The sequence below is a fragment of the Nyctibius grandis genome, unplaced genomic scaffold, assembly GCF_013368605.1.
Source record: "Nyctibius grandis isolate bNycGra1 unplaced genomic scaffold, bNycGra1.pri scaffold_87_arrow_ctg1, whole genome shotgun sequence".
NCBI classification, from domain to species: domain Eukaryota; kingdom Metazoa; phylum Chordata; class Aves; order Nyctibiiformes; family Nyctibiidae; genus Nyctibius; species Nyctibius grandis.
In genome coordinates this window covers 77,029-101,252 of record NW_027167610.1, presented here as the reverse complement: position 1 = coordinate 101,252, position 24,224 = coordinate 77,029, and the positions used below count along the sequence as shown (strand labels likewise).

Below are 24,224 nucleotides of genomic sequence, written 5' to 3'. Positions count from 1 at the left end.
TCAATTCTCTGTAATAGACAGTCATTCTCCAAGTGCCATCTGGTTTGGGTAATTTCCTCCCCCCCCCCCCAGAACACGATACTGTTTTTGCTGTGATCACCTTGGCAGGCACAGGCAGCACAAGAGGATCCCACTGGGGGAACGCACACAAGGGCAGAAGCGACCATTTAAAGTTTCAACTGTTTGTCCTGTCAACATATCAATACTCAAGAAATATCCTTTAATTGGGGCAATTCACACGGTCGCAGTAAATGCTGTAGCGTTTTCTATTGTTAAGGTCACCTTAGCTTGGAGGGCGGGGGTCAGATTTCCCCCCACTCCACAGATCGGTGATGTGGCATCTTTATTATTAACAATCCTGTGCAGTACAGTAACTGCAGCTCCAGTATTCACCAGAGCTAATACATGCAACCCCCCCCCCGCCCCAAGACTGCCACTTTATAGTTCATTTGCCAAGTAGTGCCGTGCATTGCGGTGGCAGGAGGGGCGGAGGGTGGGCGCGGGGTCGGTGGTGGGGCTGGGGGTGGTCGGCTTTTTCGCGTAAACGCTAACTCTTGCCATCTGTGAAACATTTCTGATGTTGTGATCCCGTCTGTTTCTTATCGTGGGGTGCCACCTTGTATAAGATGATTCCACATTTGTTTTCTTGTCACCCGCGCTGTAACCCCCTTTGCTTCTGCCGGCTTTCCTTTATTCACCACCCGAACAGATGGCCCTGACACTGCAGCCACAATTTCCCTTCAGGTATCTGCTAGGGCGCCTGTATTACTCGTAGCATTTGTCACTGATGATATAACGAGAGGCTTTAGTGAGGCAGGCGCTCCTCTCAAGAACTGCATTTTGATACTTCTCGTTACGGGTGCGCTGTCTGGGCTGGATCCCGTAACTAACGCCTGAGCCATCCCCATCCGCCGCACCACATTGACACCTTCTTCCCACGTGCACCAGCGTACACGGGACGACACTAATTCAGCAGGTTCTGCACGTGCTGTTAAAACTGCTGCACACAACCACTGATACAGCGCAGGTGCAGCAATGGCTCGCCCAGCAGGGCCCCGGGCACTTTGCAACCGAGCACATCCCCGCTGGATCTGATCGTCATGGGCCGTAGGGCTTAATGAATCTTTTTCAGCTGCTAATAAACGAAGAGAGGCAGCCTCACTGTCCCGAGCTCCCCAGTACGCCTTCCCCGCTCTTCTGCTGATAGATCTCTAAAAACTCCCTGAACTCTTTCGGAGTGTAAGTACGTGTGACCTGCACTCCCCCGTCCGCTCGTTCCTGCTGCCCCATCATTTGTATGAGGGGTCGGGCTTCCACCACCCCCCTGCCTTTTAAGTCCGGATCAAATTCAAACTCAATCTCAGAGTCCGAGGATTCACTCTCAATATTTCCATATTTATCCCTCCGTCTATCAGCAATACGTGCTGCCAACCGCTCTACATTATCTTGCAGCCCACAGCACCGCTCTGCTTGAGCAGTAATTAGTGATTGCGTGATCACCTTTGCATCCTGTAAAGTCCCGACTTCCTTCTCTAATTCCCTCACTCTGCTCCGTAACGCAACATTTTCACGGTGAGTAGCTCTAAGACCAGGAGCCTAACAACCATCCCAGTCTCCAGCTAATTTACGAGAAGAATCTGATGCCGTTTTCCATGGCCACCGCGCACAGCCGTGTCAGTCGCCTGGGGGGTAACCGCCACCCCGTCATCTATTTCAGGCCATGCTCTGGCGAGGCCAGCGTAGCCAGGAGAGTGGCCACGGGGGCCCACTCCTCAGTACTGGGCCATCCCGGAATGCGGGGAGTCACCGTCATGGCCTCCCCAGTCCCCGACTTCTTTTTCAGCCGTGGCGTGGCTGCTCCTGGATCCTGCCGACTACGCCAAAATGTGTGAGCCGACACGGGCAGGACGCAGGAACAGCCACAAGACCACGGATAAAATGCGAAGAGCAAATTTATCCCCGTTCCCTCGCAAACCGGGGGATCTCCGGAGCAGCACCCGGGGCACAGGCACGAAAGGAGGGACGCGGGCACCGCGGAGCTCGGTTCCTGCTCGAGAGAGCGAGAGATTCCGGGCCTGCTGCCTTCGCCTGGATATCGGGGGGTTCTTGCAGGCGGCAGTTTTCCACTGCGCTGTGATCTCCTCACAGCAGGGCAGGAATCTCAGGCATGAACAATTGGGTGCCCCTGAGTCTTATCACAGGCCTGTGTCGTCTGAATGCAGATGCTCTACTTGTCCAGCACACACGACTGAACAACAGTTACTAGCGTGATAGATGTGGTTTTCGACACCCCAGGTGCAAGTCACTTGAGCGTGTTCACAATCCTCCTCGCCAATCTTCCCTTATATTCCCCCCCCATCCCATCACACGTTTGGCTCTTGGCCAATCCCCGCCCCAGCCACTCCCACCCCCTCAGCCCATGGGGTGCTCCTCCTTGGGGGCGCCCCCAACTGTGGCTGCCCCTTGGGCCTCCTGCTCTTGGGGGGCTCCTCCACCATCTCCAACCCCTGGAGCACCCCCAGGTTCCCGGGCTGCGGGTCCCCCTCCGACACCTCCAGACCATGGGGCGCCCCACGTCTCTTGGTCTTTGGGCGCCCCTCCAACGCCTCCAAACGCGCCTGCCCCCACCCCGCTGCTGCCCCCTGGGCCTCCTTCAGGTGCACCCTCTTGTGGGTGATGAGGCTGGAGCTCCGGGTGAGGAGAGAAGCCGCAGCAGAAGGGCTTCTTGCCCGCGTGCATGCGGAGGTGCCGGGCCAGGTTGGAGCTCGAGATGAAGCCCTTGCCGCACTCGCCGCAGCGGTGGGGCCGCTCGCCCGTGTGGGTGCGGAGGTGTTGGGCCAGGTTGGCCCTCCAGATGAAGCTCTTGCCGCACTCGCCGCAGCGGTAGGGCCGCTCGCCCGAGTGGACCGCTTGGTGCTGGAGGAGGTCGGAGCTGCGGTAGAAGGCCTTGCCGCACTGGCCGCAGGTGAAGGGCCGCTGGCCTGCGTGGGCCAGCTCGTGCTTGACCAGGCTGCCCCTCTGGCTGAAGCACTTGCCGCACTCGCCGCAGCGGTAGGGCCGCTCGCCCGTGTGCGTGTGCTGGTGCTCCAGCAGGTTGGAGCTCGAGGTGAAGCTCTTGCCGCACTCGCCGCAGCGGTAGGGCCGCTCGCCCGAGTGCGTGCGGAGGTGCCGGGCCACGTGGGAGCGCATGGAGAAGCTCTTGCCGCACTCGCTGCAGCGGTAGGGCCGCTCACCCGTGCGGGTGCGGAGGTGCTGGGTCAGGTGGGAGCGCTGGGAGAAGCTCTTGCCACAGTCGCCGCAGCGGTAGGGCCGCTCGCCCGTGTGCGTGTGCCGGTGCTGCGCCAGGTTGTAGCGCTGGGAGAAGCTCTTGCCGCACTCGCCGCAGCGGTAGGGCCGCTCGCCCGTGTGGGTGCGGAGGTGATCCGTCAGGTGGGAGCGCTTGGAGAAGCGCTTGCCGCACTCGCCGCAGGTGTTGGGCCACTTGCCCCTCTGGGTGCGGAGGTGCCGCTCCATCTCCCCGCGGGCGGGGGACGGCGGTGGGGGGGGGGCCGGCTGTGGTGGGGAGGGGAGGGGGGTGTCAGGGACCACGGGGACGGTGGGGGGCGTCCTCCCCTACCGCGTCCCGGGGTGACCCGAGGGGTCCTGGGGGCCCGAGACCCTGGTTCTGCCCCCCCCGGGGAGGGGCCGGGGGTCCCCCGAGGGTCTCACCTGCCGCCGGCTCCTCGGGGGTCTCCTCAGCGGCTCCGGTCGGGGCGTCCATGGGGCAGCCTGGGGTGGGGGGGGACACGCAGAGGTCAGGGGGGGCTGGGGGCGCCCCCCGGCACGGGGGGGTGGGGGTCCGGGCCCCCCCTTACCTGTGGGGCAGGCGCTGGCCTGCGCTGGGGGGCACCCTGCTGGGCCGCGTGTGCGGCTGCCGAGCCCCGTCCTCTGTGACGTCACTTCCGCTATCCCCCACCTATCAGCAACGCTCCCCCCGTAGCAACGCCCCCTTGGCAACGCCCGCCCCTTAGCAACTCCCGCCCAATAGCAACGCCCGCCCCTTAGCAACTCCCGCCCAATAGCAACGCCCGCCCCTTAGCAACAGCGGGCAGAAGGGGGCGCGGCCCCTCTAAGCCTCGCCCTCCCCCGTGCGCTGATTGGCTGGTGGGGTTGAGGGTGTGGCCAGCGGGACCGGAGGGGGCGTGGTCTGGCGAAGCCGCAGGGCTGAGGGTGAGAGGGAGGGGGCGTGGCCTGGAGGCGCGGCCAAGGTGGGGGCCCCCTGATTGGTCGGTGGCGTGGAAGGGGGCGGGGCGTGTCCAGGCGACGCCATATCCGGGAGCGGCGGGAGCGGGCGGCGGCGCCGGCGGGAGGGAGGTGAGTGGTCCCCGGGGCGGGCGGGGAAAGGTCTCTGAAAACTGTCGGCTCAGGGGCCGAACGGACGGCTTATCAGCTGCAGAGGAACATCTTCTTCCATTGATCATCACGGAGCAAGGCCACCGAGTGTCCGCTCCGCTCCACCCGCCATGATTTGTTGCGGGGCGTTGCTGTGTTGGTGGGTCCCTCGCGTGCCTGCTGCAGCCGTGTCCCGTCCTCAGAGCAACGTGATTTTATACTTGGTGAACGATGCTACGCTTCTCAGATCAGCCTTAGCTTTCAGATACAAATCTTAATTTTACTAATAATTCCACACAGCCACACCCACCCCCTCAGCCAGTGGGGCGCTCCTCCATGGGGCGCTCCTCCTTGGGGTGCTCCTCCATGGGGCGCCCCCCCAGCCGTCGCTGCCCCTTGGGCCTCCTGCTCTTGGGGGGCTCCTCCACCATCTCCAACCCCTGGAGCACCCCCAGGTTCCCGGGCTGCGGGTCCCCCTCCGACACCTCCAGACCGAGGGGCGCCCCACGTCTCTTGGTCTTTGGGCGCCCCTCCAACGCCTCCAAACCCGCCTGCCCCCCCCCCGCCGCCCCCTGGGCCTCCTTCAGGTGCACCCTCTTGTGGGTGATGAGGTTGTAGCTCTCGCTGAAGCGCCGCCCGCACTCGCCGCAGCCGTAGGGCTTCTCCCCGGTGTGGGTCCTCCGGTGCCGCTCCAGGGAGGAGCCTCTGTCGAAGGCCATCCCACACTCACCGCAGCGGAAGGGCCGCTCGCCCGTGTGGGTGCGGAGGTGTTCGGCCAGGAGGGAGGGCCAGGAGAAGCGCTTGCTCTAAGCCACGAGAGGTCGAGGACAGCAGAAAGGGCTTCTTCAAAGACTTGATGATCGGGTAGTGAGGTGGATTGTGAAGTGGCTGAAGGAAAGAAGCCAGAGAGTGGTGGTCAATGGGACAGAGACCAGTTGGAGGCCTGTGTCTAGCGGAGTCCCTCAAGGGTCGGTACTGGGACCAGTTCTATTCAATATATTCATTAATGACTTGGATGAGGGAATAGAGTGCACTGTCAGCAAGTTCGCTGATGACACCAAACTGGGAGGAGTGGCTGACACACCAGAAGGCTGCGCAGCCATTCAGAGAGACCTGGACAGGCTGGAGAGTTGGGCGGGGAGAAATTTAATGAACTATAACAAGGGCAAGTGTAGAGTCCTGCATCTGGGCAAGAACAACCCCATGTATGAGTACAAGTTGGGGACAGAGCTGTTGGAGACCAGCGTAGGGGAAAGGGACCTGGGGGTCCTAGTGGACAGCAGGATGACCATGAGCCAGCAGTGTGCCCTGGTGGCCAAGAAGGCCAGTGGCATCCTGGGGTGGATTAGAAGGGGTGTGGTTAGCAGGTCAAGAGAGGTTCTCCTCCCCCTCTACTCTGCCCTGGTGAGGCCGCACCTGGAATATTGTGTCCAGTTCTGGGCCCCTCAGTTCAAGAAGGACAGGGAACTGCTAGAGAGAGTCCAGCGCAGAGCCACGAAGATGATGAAGGGGGTGGAACATCTCCCTTATGAGGAGAGGCTGGGGGAGCTGGGTCTCTTTAGCTTGGAGAAGAGGAGACTGAGGTGTTAAAGAAAATTGGCAGAGTCCAGGTCTCTAGGTTTGCTGGTTTTATTAAACAACTCCGAGTTGGACCACCACCGCAGTGAATGGTACCTGACTCAAATTCACTATCGGTTTATATAGAAACTAATAATCAATTACATCATAAACATTTCATAAGCTTCTGTTAATAATCCACTAACTATTTCAATTCTTCTTTTCTTCAGTTGTTAGATGTCCATGAAAGTCCATTCTTTTCCATTGGTTAGCTGATCTTTATGTTCTGGTTCCGCTCCGACTCCGGTTGACTCCCCGTCCTTAATGTTCTTGCCGTGATCAGCGTCCCGTCCTGATCCAGGTTGACCAGAGTCCAGTTCCCACCGCCAGTGTCTCCTAAACATTCAACCTTAAAAACAACTAAAGTTATATTTAAAACCTTATCTATACTAATTTTTATTTGTAAGTGTCCTGTATTTCTTTTAAGGTAAAGAAAAGGTTAACCATACATCCCCTTTACTAAAATCATCAGAAGGTAATACTTCTGGGCCTACTCCTGCTTAGCTACTCATTAAGCTTTGATTGATGATTTCTTCAGTCCTAGGTCAGGGTTACACAAGGAGCTTTGAGAACAATATTCATGGATTGTGAAAGCCCACCTGTGTTTATTCAGATAGACTTATATTAATTATTCTATTCACTATTCTATTTCACCCCTATTGATTCTTGTCTCTCTAACTCATAAGAACTTTTACATTAATTATGTGAAAATTTCTATAACAATTCCCTCCTTTTGTTTTTTATTGCAGATTGGAGGCGTTGGAGGGTCAACCAAGTCTAGAGATGTTGGAGAGTCAACCATGTCTGGAGGCGTTGGAGGGGCCCCCAAAGACCAAGAGACGTGGGGCGCCCCTCGGTCTGGAGATGTCGGAGGGGGACCCGCAGCCCGGGAACCTGGGGGTGCTCCAGGGGTTGGAGATGGTGGAGGAGCCCCCCAAGAGCAGGAGGCCCAAGGGGCAGCGACGGCTGGGGGGGGCGCCCCATGGAGGAGCACCCCATGGGCTGAGGGTGTTACTGAAAATAGTACCCAAGAAAACTCTCCAAACCAAATGATAGTTTAGAAGCCGACACTGGTTTATTGCAGCGCTGGGTGCACGGGGGATCTCTCCTCCTGGCACGCACGTCTAAGAACAAAAGCTTGCCCCTTATACACAATTCCAAGGAAAAAACCCACCCAATTAAAAAACAACTTCTACATAACACGTTATGTAATGCATTACGTAATGTCTGTACGCATGCGCACTGAATTGGGGAAGGGGTCTGGGGTGGTCTCTGGTGGTCCCAATCCCCCTTTAATCGTGCTTGTGCGCAAGCGTGGTCGAGGCCTTCTTGTTTACAAGTACACGTGTTCCCAAGAAGAAGATATTGCTTTGGACTTATCTCTCCTCTGACACAAGAGTTTATGAATCAAGTTAATTTAGACATCACAAAGTTGTTCTCTACAGTTTTGTTTTGTCTTTTGGCCTTATATAATTAGCAGAGACCTTTGTTTTTCTGGGACTAAGCGTAAACAGCGTGAATCATTATTTACTAGAACCTTGTTATCAACCCCATAACCAAACTCCATGTACAAAACACGCAGTTTGCTTCAGGAGCTCTTGTTATTCTCTACTATTGTAGCTAAAAGGAAAATTATTGACAGAAAAGCTTGTTCTGTGTCAAGGTAACACAGAGCAGCCCTTTAGGGCCTACTCTGAGGCCTGCTCTTGAGAAACTGTTGCCAAATTGAACCGTCTGGTGACAAGGGGTGGGTGTGGCTGGGTGGGGATTGGCCAAGAGCCAAACGTGTGGTGGGACGGGGGGGCAGGGGATTGGCTGAGCAGAGCGGGTGGGGGTGGGACTGACACAGGATTGGGCAGTAGCGGGAGGGGGCGGGGCAATAGTGCCACGGGAGTGGCCAAGGTCCTGCACAGCCATTGGCCGGGCGAATAAAGATGGTGAAACCCCCAGGACTGGAGAGTGGTGGTCTGGGGGGGGGGTGGGGTGGGGTGGGGGGTCCTGGAGCCCTCCGGGGTGGGGGTGGGGCCTGGGTGAGGGGGGCGGGGTCACAGAGAGACACAGCAGGAGGCGCCAACTCAGCCGTTTATTTCCCATTAACGCTAATTAGGGGTAAAAAAGGGGGTGGGGCAGTTGCCATGGCGATGGGGCGGTTGCCATGGCAACGGGGGACCCCCCGGCCCGGGGACCACTCACCTCCCTCCCGCCGGCGCCGCCGACCGCTCCCGCCGCTCCCGGATATGGCGTCGCCTGGACACGCCCCACCCCCTTCCACACCACCGACCAATCAGGGGGCCTCCCACGCCCCAGGCCACGCCCCCTCCCTCTCACCCTCAGCCCCACGGCTTCCCCAGACCACGCCCCCTCCGCTCCCACTGGCCACACCCTCAACCCCACCAGCCAATCAGCGCACGGGGGGAGGGCGTGGCTTAGGGGGGCCACGCCCCCTTCTGCCCGCTGTTGCTAAGGGGCGGGCGTTGCTATTGGGCGGGAGTTGCTAAGGGGCGGGCGTTGCCAAGGGGGCGTTGCTACGGGGAGGAGCGTTGCTGATAGGTGGGGGATAGAGGAAGTGACGTCACAGCGGGCGGGGCTCGGCAGCCGCACACGCGGCCCAGCAGGGTGCCCCCCAGCGCAGGCCAGCGCCTGCCCCACAGGTAAGGGGGGGCCCGGACCCCCACCCCCCCGTGCCGGGGGGCGCCCCCAGCCCCCCCTGACCTCTGCGTGTCCCCCCCCCACCCCAGGCTGCCCCATGGACGCCCCGACCGGAGCCGCTGAGGAGACCCCCGAGGAGCCGGCGGCAGGTGAGACCCTCGGGGGACCCCCGGCCCCTCCCCGGGGGGGCAGAACCAGGGTCTCGGGCCCCCAGGACCCCTCGGGTCACCCCGGGACGCGGTAGGGGAGGACGCCCCCCACCGTCCCCGTGGTCCCTGACACCCCCCTCCCCTCCCCATCACAGCCGGCCCCCCCCCGCCGCCGCCCCCCGCCCGCGGGGAGATGGAGCGGCACCTCCGCACCCAGAGGGGCAACTGGCCCAACACCTGCGGCGAGTGCGGCAAGCGCTTCTCCAAGCGCTCCCGCCTGGCCGAACACCTCCGCACCCACACGGGCGAGCGGCCCTACCGCTGCGCTGACTGTGGCAAGAGCTTCTACGACCGCTCCACCCTCACCCGGCATCTCCGCACCCACTCGGGCGAGCGGCCCTACCGCTGTGGCGACTGCGGCAAGAGCTTCTACGACCGCTCCAGCCTGGCCCGGCACCTCCGCACCCACACGGGCGAGCGGCCCTACCGCTGTGGCGACTGCGGCAAGAGCTTCTCCGAGAGCTCCAACCTGGCGCAGCACCGGCACATGCACACGGGCGAGCGGCCCTACCGCTGCGGCGACTGCGGCAAGAGCTTCATCTGGAGCTCCAAACTGGTGCAGCACCAGCGGACACACACGGGCGAGCGGCCCTACCGCTGCGGCGAGTGTGGCAAGAGCTTCAGCTGCAGCTCCAGCCTGGCCCAGCACCAGCTGGCCCACGTGGGGCAGCGGCCCTTCGCCTGTGGCCAGTGCGGCAAGGCCTTCTACCGCAGCTCCGAACTCCTCCACCACCAAGCGACCCACTTGGGCGAGCGGCCCTACCGCTGCGGCGAGTGCGGCAAGAGCTTCATCTTGAGCTCCGGCCTGGCCCGGCACCTCCATACCCACACGGGCGAGCGGCCCTTCCGCTGCGGCGAGTGCGGCAAGAGCTTCTCCCTGCGCTCCAACCTGGCCCGGCACCTCCGCACGCACACGGGCGAGCGGCCCTACCGCTGCGGCGAGTGCGGCAAGAGCTTCATCTCAAGCTCTGGCCTGGCCCGGCACCTCCGCATGCACACGGGCGAGCGGCCCCACCGTTGCGGCGAGTGCGGCAAGAGCTTCTCCCTGCGCTCCAACCTGGCCCGGCACCTCCGCACCCACACGGGCGAGCGGCCCTACCGCTGCGGCGAGTGTGGCAAGCGCTTCGCCCAGCGCAGCCACCTCCTCAAGCACAGCAGGACGCACGCTGGCGAGAAGCCCTTCTGCTGCGGCGGGTGCGGGAAGGCCTTCAAGCGGCGCGCCGACCTGGAGCAGCACCAGAAGACCCACACCGGGGAGAAGCCCTACAGCTGCGGCAAGTGCGGGAAGGCCTTCGTCAAAAGCTCCTCCCTGCTGAGGCACCAGCGCATCCACACCGGGGAGAAGCCCTACGGCTGCACCCGCTGCGGGCGGCGCTTCAGCCAGAGCTACAACCTCATCACCCACAAGAGGGTGCACCTGAAGGAGGCCCACGGGGCGGCGGGGGGAGGGCAGGCGGGTTTGGAGGCGTTGGAGGGGCGCCCAAAGACCAAGAGACGTGGGGCGCCCCTCGGTCTGGAGGTGTCGGAGGGGGACCCGCAGCCCGGGAACCTGGGGGTGCTCCAGGGGTTGGAGATGGTGGAGGAGCCCCCCAAGAGCAGGAGGCCCAAGGGGCAGCGACGGCTGGGGGGGCGGCCCATGGAGGAGCACCCCATTGGCTGAGGGGTGGGGGTGGGACTGACACATGATTGGGCGATAGCGGGAGGGGGCGGGGCAATAGTGCCAGGGGAGTGGCCAAGATCCTGCGCAGCCATTGGCCGGGCGAATAAAGATGGTGAAACCCCCAGGACTGGAGAGTGGTGGTCTGGGGGGGGAGATGGGGTGGGGTGGGGGGTCCTGGAGCGCCCCCGGGGTGGGGCCACGGTGAGGGTGCGGGGCCACAGAGAGACACAGCCAGAGGCGCCGACTCAGCTGTTTCTTTCCCATTAATGCTAATTAGGGGGTAAGAAAAGGGGGCGGGGCAGTTGCCATGGCGATGGGGCGGTTGCCATGGCAACGGGGGACCCACCGGCCCGGGGACCACTCACCTCCCTCCCGCCGGCGCCGCCGCCCGCTCCCGCCGCTCCCGGATATGGTGTCGCCTGGACACGCCACGCCCCCTTCCACTCCACCGACCAATCAGGGGGCCTCCGACCTTGGCCGCGCCTCCAGGCCACGCCCCCTCCCTCTCACTCTCCCTCCGGGAGCGGCGCCCGGACTCACTCTCAGAGTCCGGGGATTCACTCTCAATGTTTCCATATTTATCCCTCCGTCTATCAGCAATACGTGCTGCCAACCGCTCTACATTATCTTGCAGCCCACAGCACCGCTCTGCTTGAGCAGTAATTAGTTATTGCGTGATCACCTTTGCATCCTGTAAAGTCCCGACTTCCTTCTCTAATTCCCTCACTCTGCTCCGTAACGCAACATTTTCACGGTGAGTAGCTCTGAGACCAGGAGCCAACAACCATCCCAGTCTCCAGCTAATTTACGAGAAGAATCTGATGCCGTTTTCCATGGCCACCGCGCACAGCCGTGCCAGTCGCCTGGGGGGTAACCGCCACCCCGTCATCTATTTCAGGCCATGCTCTGGCGAGGCCAGCGTAGCCAGGAGAGTGGCCACGGGGGCCCACTCCTCAGTACTGGGCCATCCCGGCATGCGGGGAGTCACCGTCACGGCCTCCCCAGTCCCCGACTTCTTTTTCAGCCTTGACGTGGCTGCTCCTGGGTCCTGCCGACTACGCCAAAATGTGTGAGCCGACACGGGCAGGACGCAGGAACAGCCACAAGACCACGGATAAAATGCAAAGAGCAAATTTATCCCCGTTCCCTCGCAAACCGGGGGATCTCCGGAGCAGCACCTGGGGCACAGGCACGAAAGGAGGGACGCGGGCACCGCGGAGCTCGGTTCCTGCTCGAGAGAGCGAGAGATTCCGGGCCTGCTGCCTTCGCCTGGATATCGGGGGGTTCTTGCAGGCGGCAGTTTTCCACTGCGCTTTGATCTCCTCACAGCAGGGCAGGAATCTCAGGCATGAACAATTGGGTGCCCCTGAGTCTTATCACAGGCCTGTGTTATCTGAATGCAGATGCTCTACTTGTCCAGCACACACGACTGAACAACAGTTACTAGCGTGATAGATGTGGTTTTCGACACTCCAGGTGCAAGTCACTTGAGCGTGTTCACAATCCTCCTCGCCAATCTGCCGGTATATTCCCCCCCCCCATCCCATCACACGTTTGGCTCTTGGCCAATCCCCGCCCCAGCCACACCCACCCCCTCAGCCAATGGGGTGCTCCTCCTTGGGGGCGCCCCCAACTGTGGCTGCCCCTTGGACCTCCTGGTCATGGGGTGCTCCTCCATGGGCCGCCCCCCCAGCCGTCGCTGCCTCTTGGGCCTCCTGCTCTTGGGGGGCTCCTCCACCATCTCCAACCCCTGGAGCACCCCCAGGTTCCCGGGCTGCGGGTCCCTCTCCGACACCTCCAGACCGAGGGGCGCCCCACGTCTCTTGGTCTTTGGGCGCCCCTCCAACGCCTCCAAACCCGCCTGCCCCTCCGCCGCCGCCCCCTGGGCCTCCTTCAGGTGCACCCTCTTGTGGGTGATGAGGCTGGAGCTCCGGGTGAAGCGCCGCCCGCAGCGGACGCATTCGTACGGCTTCTCCCCGGTGTGGGTCCTCCGGTGCCGCTCCAGGTCGGTGATCCGCATGAAGGCCATCCCACACACGCCGCAGCGGAAGGGCTTCTGCCCCGCGTGGGTCCTCCGGTGCCGCTCCACGTCGGCGCGCTGCACGAAGGCCTTCCCGCACACGCCGCAGGCGAAGGGCTTCTTGTCCGCGTGCATGCGAAGGTGCCGGGCCAGGCAGGAGCTCCAGCTGAAGCTCTTGCCACACTTGCCGCAGAGGTAGGGCCGCTCGCCCGAGTGGGCCGCTTGGTGCCGGAAGAAGTCGGAGCTGCTGTAGAAGGCCTTGCCGCACTGTCCGCAGGCGAAGGGACGCTGGCCCGCGTGGGCCAGCTTGTGGTTGGCCAGGCTGGTGCTATGGCTGAAGCTCTTGCCGCACTCGCCGCAGCGGTAGGGCCGCTCGCCCGTGTGCGTGCGGAGGTGGACGGCCAGGCTGGAGCTGCAGCCGAAGCTCTTGCCGCACTCGCCGCAGTGGTAGGGCCGCTCGCCCGTGTGCATGCGGAGGTGCCGGGCCAGGCTGGAGCTGCAGCCGAAGCTCTTGCCACACTCGCCACAGCGGTAGGGCCGCTCGCCCGTGTGCATGCGGAGGTGCCGGGCCAGGCTGGAGCGCTCGATGAAGCTCTTGCCACAGTCGCCGCAGCAGTAGGGCCGCTCGCCCGTGTGGGTGCGGAGGTGCCGGGCCAGGAGGGAGCGCTGGGAGAAGCGCTTGCCGCACTCGCCGCAGGTGTTGGGCCACTTGCCCCTCTCGGTGCGGAGGTGCCGCTCCATCTCCCCGCGGGCGGGGGGCGGCGGCGGGGGGGGGGCCGGCTGTGGTGGGGAGGGGAGGGGGGTGTCAGGGACCACGGGGACGGTGGGGGGCGTCCTCCGCTACCGCGTCCCGGGGTGACCCGAGGGGTCCTGGGGGCCCGAGACCCTGGTTCTGCCCACCCCGGGGAGGGGTTGGGGGTCTCAGACCCCTGGATCACCCACTTTAACTCCCCTGGGGAGGGGCCGGGGGTCCCCCGAGGGTCTCACCTGCCGCCGGCTCCTCGGGGGTCTCCTCAGCGGCTCCGGTCGGGGCGTCCATGGGGCAGCCTGGGGTGGGGGGGGGACACGCAGAGGTCAGGGGGGGCTGGGGGCGCCCCCCGGCACGGGGGGGTGGGGGTCCGGGCCCCCCCTTACCTGTGGGGCAGGCGCTGGCCTGCGCTGGGGGGCACCCTGCTGGGCCGCGTGTGCGGCTGCCGAGCCCCGCCCGCTGTGACGTCACTTCCTCTACCCCCCACCTATCAGCAACGCTCCTCCCCGTAGCAACGCCCCCTTGGCAACGCCCGCCCCTTAGAAACTCCCGCCCAAAAGCAACGCCCGCCCCTTAGCAACAGCGGGCAGAAGGGGACGCGGCCCCCTCTAAGCCTCGCCCTCCCCGTGCACTGATTGGCTGGTGGGGTTGAGGGTGTGGCCAGTGGGAGCGGAGGGGGCGTGGCCTGGAGGAGCGGCCAAGGCGGTAGGCCTCCGATTGGTTGGTGGCGTGGAAGGGGGCGTGGCGTGTCCAGGCGACGCCATATCCGGGAGCGGCGGGAGCGGGCGGCGGCGCCGGCGGGAGGGAGGTGAGTGGTCCCCGGGCCGGGGGGTCCCCCGTTGTCATGGCAACCGCCCCATCGCCATGGCAACTGCCCCGCCCCCTTTTCTTACCCCCTAATTAGCCTTAATGGGAAATAAACAGCTGAGTCGGCGCCTCCGGCTGTGTCTCTCTGTGACCCCGCCCCCCTCACCCTGGCCCCACACACCAGGGATTGGAAGGGACCTCGAAAGATCATCTAGTCCAATCCCCCTGCCGGGGCAGGATCACCCAGACCATCTCACACAGGAACGCGTCCAGGCGGGTTTCGAATGTCTCCAGAGAAGGAGACTCCACCCCCTCTCTGGGCAGCCTGTTCCAGTGTTCGGTCACCCTCACCGTAAAGAAGTTTTTCCTCATATTTATGCGGAACCTCCTGTGTTCCAGCTTGCACCCATTGCCCCTTGTCCTGTCAAGGGATGTCACTGAGAAGAGCCTGGCTCCATCCTCATGACACATGCCCTTTACATATTTATAAACATTAATGAGGTCACCCCTCAGTCTCCTCTTCTCCAAGCTAAAGAGACCCAGCTCCCTCAGCCTCTCCTCATAAGGGAGATGTTCCACCCCCTGAATCATCTTCGTGGCTCTGCGCTGGACTCTCTCTAGCAGTTCCCTGTCCTTCTCGAACTGAGGGGCCCAGAACTGGACACAATATTCCAGATGCGGCCTCACCAGGGCAGAGTAGAGGAGGAGAACCTCTCTCGACCTGCTAACCACACCCCTTCTAATACACCCCAGGATGCCATTGGCCTTCTTGGCCACAAGGGCACACTGCTGGCTCATGCTCATCCTGCTGTCCACTAGGACCCCCAGGTCCCTTTCCCCTACGCTGCTCTCCAACAGGTCTGTCCCCAACTTGTACTGGTACATGGGGTTGTTCTTGCCCAGATGCAGGACTCTACACTTGCCCTTGTTATATTTCATTAAATTTCTCCCCGCCCAACTCTCCAGCCTGTCCAGGTCTCTCTGAATGGCTGCGCAGCCTTCCGGTGCGTCAGCCACTCCTCCCAGTTTGGTGTCATCAGCGAACTTGCTGACAGTGCACTCTAATCCCTCATCCAAGTCATTAATGAATATATTGAATAGAACTGGTCCCAGAACCGACCCTTGAGGGACTCCGCTAGACACAGGCCTTTGTATCCTCTGTCTCCAGGGCCCCCACCTCGTTCATCAGTGGGCCCACATTGCCTCTGGCGTTGGTTTTACCTGCGATGTCTTTGAAGAAGCCCTTTCTGCTGTCCTCGACCTCTCGTGGCTTAGAGGGGGCCGCGTCCCCTTCTCCCCGTTGTTGCTATGGGGCGGGCGTTGCCAAGGGGGCGTTGCTATGGGGGGAGTGTTGCTGATAGGTGGGGGGGGCCCGGACCCCCACCCCCCCGTGCCGGGGGGCACCCCCAGCACCCCCTGACCTCTGCGTGTCCCCCCCCACCCCAGGCTGCCCCATGGACGCCCCGACCGGAGCCGCTGAGGAGACCCCCGAGGAGCCGGCGGCAGGTGAGACCCTCGGGGGACCCCCGGCCCCTCCCCGGGGGGGCAGAACCAGGGTCTCGGGCCCCCAGGACCCCTCGGACCACCCTGGGACGCGGTAGGGGAGGACGCCCCCCACCGTCCCCGTGGTCCCTGACACCCCCCTCCCCTCCCCACCACAGCCGGCCCCCCCCCGCCGCCGCTCCCCGCCTGCCCCTACATCTGTGGCGAGGCCTTCGAGCAGTGGGGGGAGATGGAGCGGCACCTCCGCACCCACACGGCCAAGTGGCCCAACACCTGCGGCGAGTGCGGCAAGAGCTTCTCCCAGCGCTCCCACCTGGCCGATCACTTCCGCACCCACACGGGCGAGCGGCCCTACCGCTGCGGTGACTGTGGAAAGAGCTTCTCCCAGCGCTACCACCTGGCGCAGCACCGGCACACGCACACGGGCGAGCGGCCCTACCGCTGCGGCGAGTGCGGCAAGAGCTTCATCTGGAGCTCCAACCTGGCCGTCCACCTCCGCATCCACATGGGCGAGCGGCCCTACCGCTGCGGCGACTGCGGCCAGGCCTTCAACCAGAGCACCAGCCTGGCCCACCATCAGCTGGCCCATGCGGGCCAGCGGCCCTTTGCCTGCAGCCAGTGCGGCAAGGCCTTCTACCGCAGCTCCGACCTCCTCCAGCACCAAGCGACCCACTCGGGCGAGCGGCCCTACCACTGCGGCGAGTGCGGCAAGAGCTTCATCTGGAGCTCCAGCCTGGCCCGGCACCTCCACATGCACACTGGCGAGAAGCCCTTCCGCTGTGGCGAGTGTGGGAAGGCCTTCGGCATATGCTCCGCCCTGGAGCAGCACCGGAGGACCCACACCGGGGAGAAGCCCTACGGCTGCGCCCGCTGCGGGCGGCGCTTCACCCGGAGCTCCAGCCTCATCACCCACAAGAGGGTGCACCTGAAGGAGGCCCAGGGGGCGGCGGGGGGGGGGCAGGCGGGTTTGGAGGCGATGGAGGGGCGCCCAAAGACCAAGAGACGTGGGGCGCCCCACGGTCTGGAGGTGTCGGAGGGGGACCCGCAGCCCGGGAACCTGGGGGTGCTCCAGGGGTTGGAGATGGTGCAGGAGCCCCCCAAGAGCAGGAGGCCCAAGGGGCAGCGACGGCTGGGGGGGCGGCCCATGGAGGAGCACCCCAAGGAGGAGCGCCCCATGGAGGAGCGCCCCATGGAAGAGCGCCCCACTGGCTGAGGGGGTGGGTGTGGCTGTGTGGAATTATTAGTAAAATTAAGATCTGTATCTGAAAGCTAAGGCTGATCTGAGAAGCGTAGCATCGTTCACCAAGTATAAAATCACGTTGCTCTGAGGACGGGACACGGCTGCAGCAGGCACGCGAGGGACCCACCAACACAGCAACGCCCCGCAACAAATCATGGCGGGTGGAGCGGAGCGGACACTCGGTGGCCTTGCTCCGTGATGATCAATGGAAGAAGATGTTCCTCTGCAGCTGATAAGCCGTCCGTTCGGCCCCTGAGCCGACAGTTTTCAGAGACCTTTCCCCGCCCGCCCCGGGGACCACTCACCTCCCTCCCGCCGGCGCCGCCGCCCGCTCCCGCCGCTCCCGGATATGGCGTCGCCTGGACACGCCCCGACCCCTTCCACGCCACCGACCAATCAGGGGGCCCACACCTTGGCCGCGCCTCCAGTTCACGCACCATCCGCTCCCTCTGGCCTCACCCTCTACCCCACCAGCCAATCAGCGCACGGGGGGAGGGCGTGGCTTAGATGGGGCCACGCCCCCTTCTCCCCGCTGTTGCTAAGGGGCGGGCGTTGCTTTTGGGCGGGAGTTGCTAAGGGGCGGGCGTTGCCAAGGGGGCGTTGCTACGGGGAGGAGCGTTGCTGATAGGTGGGGGATAGCGGAAGTGACGTCACAGCGGGCGGGGCTCGGCAGCCGCACACGCGGCCCAGCAGGGTGCCCCCCAGCGCAGGCCAGCGCCTGCCCCACAGGTAAGGGGGGGCCCGGACCCCCACCCCCCCGTGCCGGGGGGCGCCCCCAGCCCCCCCTGACCTCTGCGTGTCCCCCCCCACCCCAGGCTGCCCCATGGACGCCCCGACCGGAGCCGCTGAGGAGACCCCCGAGGAGCCGGCGGCAGGTGAGACCCTCGGGGGACCCCCGGCCCCTCCCCGGGGGGGGCGGAACCAGGGTCTCGGGCCCCCAGGACCCCTCGGGTCACCCCGGGACGCGGTAGGGGAGGACGCCCCCCACCGTCCCCGTGGTCCCTGACACCCCCCTCCCCTCCCCACCACAGCCGGCCCCCCCCCGCCGCCGCCCCCCGCCCGCGGGGAGATGGAGCGGCACCTCCGCACCCAGAGGGGCAAGTGGCCCAACACCTGCGGCGAGTGCGGCAAGCGCTTCTCCCGGCCCTCCCTCCTGGCCGAACACCTCCGCACCCACACGGGCGAGCGGCCCTACTGCTGCGGCGACTGCGGCAAGAGCTTCTCCCTGCGCTCCCACCTGGCGCAGCACCAGAACACGCACACGGGCGAGCGGCCCTACCGCTGTGGCGAGTGCGGCAAGAGCTTCTGCTGGAGCTCCAACCTGTCCCGGCACCTCCGCACCCACACGGGCGAGCGGCCCCACCGCTGCGGCGAGTGCGGCAAGAGCTTCTCCCAGCGCTACCAACTGGCGCAGCACCGGCACACCCACACGGGCGAGCGGCCCTACCGCTGCGGCGAGTGCGGCAAGAGCTTCGGCCGGAGCACCCACCTGGCCCAGCACGTCTGCACGCACACGGGCGAGCAGCCCTACCGCTGTGGCGACTGCGGCAAGTGCTTCTCCCAGCGCTCCCACCTGGCTGTCCACCTCTGCACCCACACGGGCGAGCGGCCCTTCCGCTGCGGCGAGTGCGGCAAGAGCTTTGGCCGGAGCTCCAACCTGACCCGGCACCTCCGCATGCACGCGGGCGAGCGGCCCTTCCACTGCGGCGAGTGCGGCAAGAGCTTTGGCCGGAGCTCCCACCTGACCCGGCACCTCCGCATGCACGTGGGCGAGCGGCCCTTGCGCTGCGGCGAGTGCGGCGAGAGCTTTGGCCGGAGGTCCCACCTGACCCGGCACCTCCGCATGCACGTGGGCGAGCGGCCCTTCCGCTGCGGCGAGTGCGGCAAGAGCTTTGGCCGGAGCTCCCACCTGACCCGGCACCTCCGCATGCACGTGGGCGAGCGGCCCTTGCGCTGCGGCGAGTGCGGCGAGAGCTTTGGCCGGAGCTCCCACCTGACCCGGCACCTCCGCATGCACACGGGTGAGCGGCCCTACCTCTGCGGCGAGTGTGGGATGACCTTCGACAGAGGCTCCTCACTGGAGCGGCACCGGAGGACCCACACCGGGGAGAAGCCCTACGGCTGCACCCGCTGCGGGCGGCGCTTCAGCGAGAGCTACAACCTCATCACCCACAAGAAGGTGCACCTGAAGGAGGCCCAGGGGGCGGCGGGGCGGGGGCAGGCGGGTTTGGAGGCGTTGGAGGGGTGCCCAAAGACCAAGAGACGTGGGGCGCCCCACGGTCTGGAGGTGTCGGAGGGGGACCCGCAGCCCGGGAACCTGGGGGTGCTCCAGGGGTTGGAGATGGTGGAGGAGCCCCCCAAGAGCAGGAGGCCCAAGGGGCAGCGACGGCTGGGGGGGCGGCCCATGGAGGAGCACCCCATGACCAGGAGGTCCAAGGGGCAGCCACAGCTGGGGGGGTGCCCCAAGGAGGAGCACCCCATTGGCTGAGGGGTGGGGGTGGGACTGACACAGGATTGGGCGATAGCAGGAGGGGGCGGGGCAATAGTGCCAGGGGAGTGGCCAAGATCCTGCGCAGCCATTGGCCGGGTGAATAAAGATGGTGAAACCCCCAGGACTGGCGAGTGGTGGTCTGGGGGGGGGATGGGGTGAGGGGTCCCGGGCTGTGGGGCCAGGGTGAGGGGGGGCGGGGTCACAGAGAGACACAGCCGGAGGCGCCAACTCAGCTGTTTATTTCCCATTAAGGCTAATTAGGGGGTAAGAAAAGGGGGCGGGGCAGTTGCCATGGCGATGGGGCGGTTGCCATGGCAACGGGGGACCCTCCGGCCCGGGGACCACTCACCTCCCTCCCGCCGGCGCCGCCGCCTGCTCCCGCCGCTCCCGGATATGGCGTCGCCTGGACACGCCCCGCCCCCTTCCACGCCACCAACCAATCGGAGGCCTCCCGCCTTGGCCGCTCCTCCAGGCCACGCCCCCTCCCTCTCACCCTCAACCCCACCAGCCAATCAGCGCACGGGGAGGGCGTGGCTTAGAGGGGGCCACGCCCCCTTCTCCCCGCTGTTGCTAAGGGGCGGGCGTTGCTCTTGGGCGGGAGTTGCTAAGGGGCGGGCGTTGTCAAGGGGGCGTTGCTACGGGGAGGAGCGTTGCTGATAGGTGGGGGGTAGAGGAAGTGACGTCACAGCGGGCGGGGCTCGGCAGCCGCACACGCGGCCCAGCAGGGTGCCCCCCAGCGCAGGCCAGCGCCTGCCCCACAGGTAAGGGGGGGCCCGGACCCCCACCCCCCCGTGCCGGGGGGCGCCCCCAGCCCCCCCTGACCTCTGCGTGTCCCCCCCCACCCCAGGCTGCCCCATGGACGCCCCGACCGGAGCCACTGAGGAGACCCCCGAGGAGCCGGCGGCAGGTGAGACCCTCGGGGGACCCCCGGCCCCTCCCCGGGGGGGCAGAACCAGCGTCTCGGGCCCCCAGGACCCCTCGGGTCACCCCGGGACGCGGTAGGGGAGGACGCCCCCCACCGTCCCCGTGGTCCCTGACACCCCCCTCCCCTCCCCACCGCAGCCGACCCCCCCCCACCGCCGCCCCCCGCCCGCCCCAACACCTGCGGCGAGTGCGGCAAGCGCTTCTCCAAGCGCTCCCTCCTGGCCAGTCACCTCCGCACGCACACGGGCGAGCGGCCCTACCGCTGCGGCGAGTGCGGCAAGAGCTTCGGCTGGAGGTCCAACCTGGCCGAGCACCTCCGCATGCACGCGGGCCAGCGGCCCCACCGCTGCGGCGAGTGCGGCAAGGGCTTCATCTCGAGCTCCAGCCTTGCCCGGCACCTCCGCACACACACGGGCGAGCGGCCCTACCACTGCAGCGACTGCGGCAAGAGCTTCTCCCGGCGCTCCCTCCTGGTGGAGCACCGGCACACGCACACGGGCGAGCGGCCCTACCACTGCGGCGAGTGCAGCCGGGCCTTCAGCCACAGGACCACCCTGACCAACCACCAGCGGACCCACGTGGGCCAGCGGCCCTTCGCCTGCGGCCATTGTGGCAAGGCCTTCTACCGCAGCTCCAACCTCCTCCAGCACCAATCGGCCCACTCGGGCGAGCGGCGCTACCGCTGCGGCGAGTGCGGCAAGAGATTCATCTCGAGCTCCAACCTGGCCGTCCACCGCCGCGTGCACACGGGCGAGAAGCCCTTCTGCTGCGGCGAGTGCGGGAGGGCGTTCGGCAGAAGCTCCTGCCTGCTGAGGCACCAGTACATCCACACCGGGGAGAAGCCCTACAGCTGCGGCGTGTGCGGGCGGCGCTTCATCGAGAGCTCCAAGCTCACCGCCCACGAGAAGGTGCACCTGGAGGAGGCCCAGGGGGCAGCGGTGGGGCGGGGGCAGGCGGGTTTGGAGGCGTTGGAGGGGCCCCCAAAGACCAAGAGACGTGGGGCGCCCCTCGGTCTGGAGGTGTCGGAGGGGGACCTGCAGCCCGGGAACCTGGGGGTGCTCCAGGGGTTGGAGATGGTGGAGGAGCCCCCCAAGAGCAGGAGGCCCAAGGGGCAGCGACGGCTGGGGGGGCGCCCCAAGGAGGAGCACCCCATGACCAGGAGGTCCAAGGGGCAGCCACAGCTGGGGGGGCGGCCCATGGAGGAGCACCCCATTGGCTGAGGGGTGGGGGTGGGACTGATACAGGATTGGGCAGTAGCGGGAGGGGGCGGGGCAATAGTGCCAGGGGAGTGGCCAAGATCCTGCGCAGCCATTGGCCGGGCGAATAAAGATGGTGAAACCCCCAGGACTGGAGAGTGGTGGTCTGGGGGGGGGTTGGGGTGGGGTGGAGGATCCTGGAGCCCCCCCGGGGTGGGGGTGGGACCCCCCGGGGTGTGGGGCCAGGGTGAGGGGCGTGGCGTCACAGAGAGACACAGCCGGAGGCGCCGACTCAGCTGTTTATTTCCCATTAACGCTAATTAGGGGGTAAAAAAGAGGGCGGGGCAGTTGCCATGGCGATGGGGCGGTTGCCATGGCAACGGGGGACCCCCCCGGCCCGGGGACCACTCACCTCCCGCCCGCCGGCGCTGCCGCCCGCTCCCGCCGCTCCCGGATATGGCGTCGCCTGGACACGCCACGCCCCCTTCCACGCCACCGACCAATCGGAGGCCTCCCGCCTTGGCCACGCCTTCAGGCCACGCCCTATCCGCTCCCTCTGGCCTCACCCTCAACCCCACCAGCCAATCAGCGCACGGGGAGGGCGTGGCTGAGAGGGGGCCGCGTCCCCTTCTGCCCGCTGTTGCTAAGGGGCGGGCGTTGCTCTTGGGCGGGAGTTGCTAAGGGGCGGGCGTTGCCAAGGGGGCGTTGCTACGGGGAGGAGCGTTGCTGATAGGTGGGGGGGTAGAGGAAGTGACGTCACAGCGGGCGGGGCTCGGCAGCCGCACACGCGGCCCAGCAGGGTGCCCCCCAGCGCAGGCCAGCGCCTGCCCCACAGGTAAGGGGGGGCCCGGACCCCCACCCCCCCGTGCCGGGGGGCGCCCCCAGCCCCCCCTGACCTCTGCGTGTCCCCCCCCACCCCAGGCTGCCCCATGGACGCCCCGACCGGAGCCGCTGAGGAGACCCCCGAGGAGCCGGCGGCAGGTGAGACCCTCGGGGGACCCCCGGCCCCTCCCCGGGGGGGCAGAACCAGGGTCTCGGGCCCCCAGGACCCCTCGGGTCACCCCGGGACGCGGTAGGGGAGGACGCCCCCCACCGTCCCCGTGGTCCCTGACACCCCCCTCCCCTCCCCACCACAGCCGGCCCCCCCCCGCCGCCGCCCCCTGCCCGCCCCTACATCTGCAGCGACTGTGGCAAGGTCTTCGGGCAGTGGTCGAAGCTGGAGCGGCACCGGCGCAGCCACACGGGCGAGCGGCCCAACGCCTGCGGCGAGTGTGGCAAGTGCTTCTCCCAGCGCTCCCACCTGTCCCAGCACCTCCGCACCCACACGGGCGAGCGGCCCTACCGCTGCGGCGAGTGCGGCAAGAGCTTCGGCTGGAGCTCCAACCTGGCGCAGCACCGGCGCACGCACACGGGCGAGCGGCCCTACCGCTGTGGCGAGTGCGGCCGGGCCTTCAGCCAGAGCACCAACCTGGCCAAGCACCAGCGGGCCCACGCGGGCCAGCGGCCCTTCACCTGCGGCCAGTGCAGCAAGGCCTTCTACCGCAGCTCCGACCTTCTCCAGCACCAAGCGGCCCACTCGGGCGAGCGGCCCTACCGCTGCGGCGAGTGCGGCAAGTGCTTCGCCCAGCGCGGCAACCTCCTGAAGCACGGCAGGACGCACGCGGGCGAGAAGCCCTTCCGCTGCGGCGAGTGTGGCAAGGGCTTCGTGCAGAGCTCGGAGCTCATCCAGCACCAGCGCAGCCACAGCGGCGAGAAGCCCTTCGCCTGCGGCGAGTGTGGCAAGCGCTTCGGCCACGGGGCCACCTTGGCCAAGCACCGGCGGCTCCACCTGGGGCTGCAGCCACACCGGTGCGGGGAGTGCGGGCGGGCCTTCGGGCTGCGCTCGGCGCTGGCCCGGCACCAGCGGGCGCACGGTGAGGGGCGGCCCTTCGCCTGCGGGGAGTGCGGGCAGGCCTTCGCCCTGCGCTCCAACCTGATGCTGCACCGGCGGACACACGGCGGGGAGCGGCCCTACCGCTGCGGGGAGTGCGGGAAGGCCTTCGGCATGAGCTCCACCCTGGTGAGGCACCAGCGCATCCACACCGGGGAGAAGCCCTACGGCTGCGGCGTGTGCGGGAAGGCCTTCGTGCGGAGCGCCCACCTGGAGCAGCACCGGAGGACCCACACCGGGGAGAAGCCCTACGGCTGCGCCCGCTGCGGGCGGCGCTTCAGCCAGAGCTCCAACCTCATCACCCACGAGAGGGTGCACCTGGAGGAGGCCCAGGGGGCGGCGGCGGGGTGGGGGCAGGCGGGTTTGGAGGCGATGGAGGGTCAACCAAGTCTAGAGATGTTGGAGGGTCAACCAGGCTTGGAGGCGATGGAGAGTCAACCAGGTCTGGAGGCGTTGGAGGGGCGCCCAAAGACCAAGAGACGTGGGGCGCCCCACGGTCTGGAGGTGTCGGAGGGGGACCCGCAGCCCGGGAACCTGGGGGTGCTCCAGGGGTTGGAGATGGTGGAGGAGCCCCCCAAGAGCAGGAGGCCCAAGGGGCAGCGACGGCTGGGGGGGCGCCCCAAGGAGGAGCACCCCATTGGCTGAGGGGTGGGGATGGGACTGATGCAGGATTGGGCGATAGCGGGAGGGGGCGGGGCAATAGTGCCAGGGGAGTGGCCAAGATCCTGCGCAGCCATTGGCCGGGCGAATAAAGATGGTGAAACCCCCAGGACTGGCGAGTGGTGGTCTGGGGGGGGATGGGGTGGGGGGTCCCAGGGGGTGGGGCCAGGGTGAGGGGGGCGGGGTCACAGAGAGACAC

General features: G+C 65.8%; 4 protein-coding genes and 2 long non-coding RNA genes across 6 annotated transcripts; 3 read left to right on the top strand and 3 right to left on the bottom strand.

Moving 5' to 3' along the window:
• Window positions 1-2,373: 2,373 nt before the first annotated feature.
• LOC137677518 (zinc finger protein 436-like) lies at window positions 2,374-3,916 on the bottom strand. The gene is made up of 3 exons (XM_068424823.1): window positions 3,855-3,916; window positions 3,709-3,768; window positions 2,374-3,552 (listed from the first exon to the last, which is right to left on the bottom strand). Exon 3 carries the CDS (start codon window positions 3,511-3,513, stop codon window positions 2,413-2,415), a length of 1,101 nt encoding a protein of 366 aa, XP_068280924.1. The 5' UTR covers window positions 3,514-3,552; window positions 3,709-3,768; window positions 3,855-3,916; the 3' UTR covers window positions 2,374-2,412.
• Window positions 3,917-4,298: 382 nt separating this feature from the next.
• On the top strand, window positions 4,299-7,195 carry LOC137677526 (uncharacterized). Its single transcript, XR_011050284.1, has 2 exons — window positions 4,299-4,353; window positions 6,738-7,195. It is a non-coding gene; the product is annotated as an uncharacterized lncRNA (long non-coding RNA).
• LOC137677527 (uncharacterized) lies at window positions 5,985-8,240 on the bottom strand. Its single transcript, XR_011050285.1, has 2 exons — window positions 8,182-8,240; window positions 5,985-6,337 (listed from the first exon to the last, which is right to left on the bottom strand). It is a non-coding gene; the product is annotated as an uncharacterized lncRNA (long non-coding RNA).
• A 331-nt stretch (window positions 8,241-8,571) lies between these two features.
• Window positions 8,572-16,852, top strand: LOC137677524 (zinc finger protein 420-like). Its single transcript, XM_068424831.1, has 3 exons — window positions 8,572-8,786; window positions 8,942-10,205; window positions 15,864-16,852. Exons 1-3 carry the CDS (start codon window positions 8,735-8,737, stop codon window positions 16,795-16,797), a joined length of 2,250 nt encoding a protein of 749 aa, XP_068280932.1. The 5' UTR covers window positions 8,572-8,734; the 3' UTR covers window positions 16,798-16,852.
• LOC137677528 (zinc finger protein 135-like) lies at window positions 12,053-13,721 on the bottom strand. Its single transcript, XM_068424833.1, has 2 exons — window positions 13,514-13,721; window positions 12,053-13,306 (listed from the first exon to the last, which is right to left on the bottom strand). Exon 2 carries the CDS (start codon window positions 13,265-13,267, stop codon window positions 12,053-12,055), a length of 1,215 nt encoding a protein of 404 aa, XP_068280934.1. The 5' UTR covers window positions 13,268-13,306; window positions 13,514-13,721.
• Window positions 16,853-17,401: 549 nt separating the features above from the next.
• On the top strand, window positions 17,402-24,124 carry LOC137677508 (zinc finger protein 721-like). Its single transcript, XM_068424809.1, has 8 exons — window positions 17,402-17,699; window positions 17,856-19,307; window positions 19,891-20,076; window positions 20,163-20,222; window positions 20,378-21,454; window positions 22,118-22,270; window positions 22,357-22,416; window positions 22,572-24,124. The coding sequence occupies exons 1-8, from the start codon at window positions 17,648-17,650 to the stop codon at window positions 24,008-24,010; spliced, it is 4,479 nt and encodes a 1,492-aa protein (XP_068280910.1). The 5' UTR covers window positions 17,402-17,647; the 3' UTR covers window positions 24,011-24,124.
• The last annotated feature ends 100 nt before the right edge of the window (window positions 24,125-24,224 follow it).

Coding starts and splice junctions, on each gene's coding strand:
- LOC137677518 (XM_068424823.1), bottom strand. CDS start 3,513: ATGGAGCGGCACCTCCGCACCCAGAGGGGCAAGTGGCCCAACACCTGC.
- LOC137677524 (XM_068424831.1), top strand. CDS start 8,735: ATGGACGCCCCGACCGGAGCCGCTGAGGAGACCCCCGAGGAGCCGGCG. Junction 8,787..8,941: donor CCCCGAGGAGCCGGCGGCAG/GTGAGACCCTCG, acceptor TCCCCATCACAG/CCGGCCCCCCCCCGCCGCCG. Junction 10,206..15,863: donor GAGAAGCCCTACGGCTGCAC/CCGCTGCGGGCG, acceptor CAACACCTGCGG/CGAGTGCGGCAAGAGCTTCT.
- LOC137677528 (XM_068424833.1), bottom strand. CDS start 13,267: ATGGAGCGGCACCTCCGCACCGAGAGGGGCAAGTGGCCCAACACCTGC.
- LOC137677508 (XM_068424809.1), top strand. CDS start 17,648: ATGGACGCCCCGACCGGAGCCGCTGAGGAGACCCCCGAGGAGCCGGCG. Junction 20,077..20,162: donor GGCCAGCGCCTGCCCCACAG/GTAAGGGGGGGC, acceptor CCCCCACCCCAG/GCTGCCCCATGGACGCCCCG. Junction 20,223..20,377: donor CCCCGAGGAGCCGGCGGCAG/GTGAGACCCTCG, acceptor TCCCCACCGCAG/CCGACCCCCCCCCACCGCCG.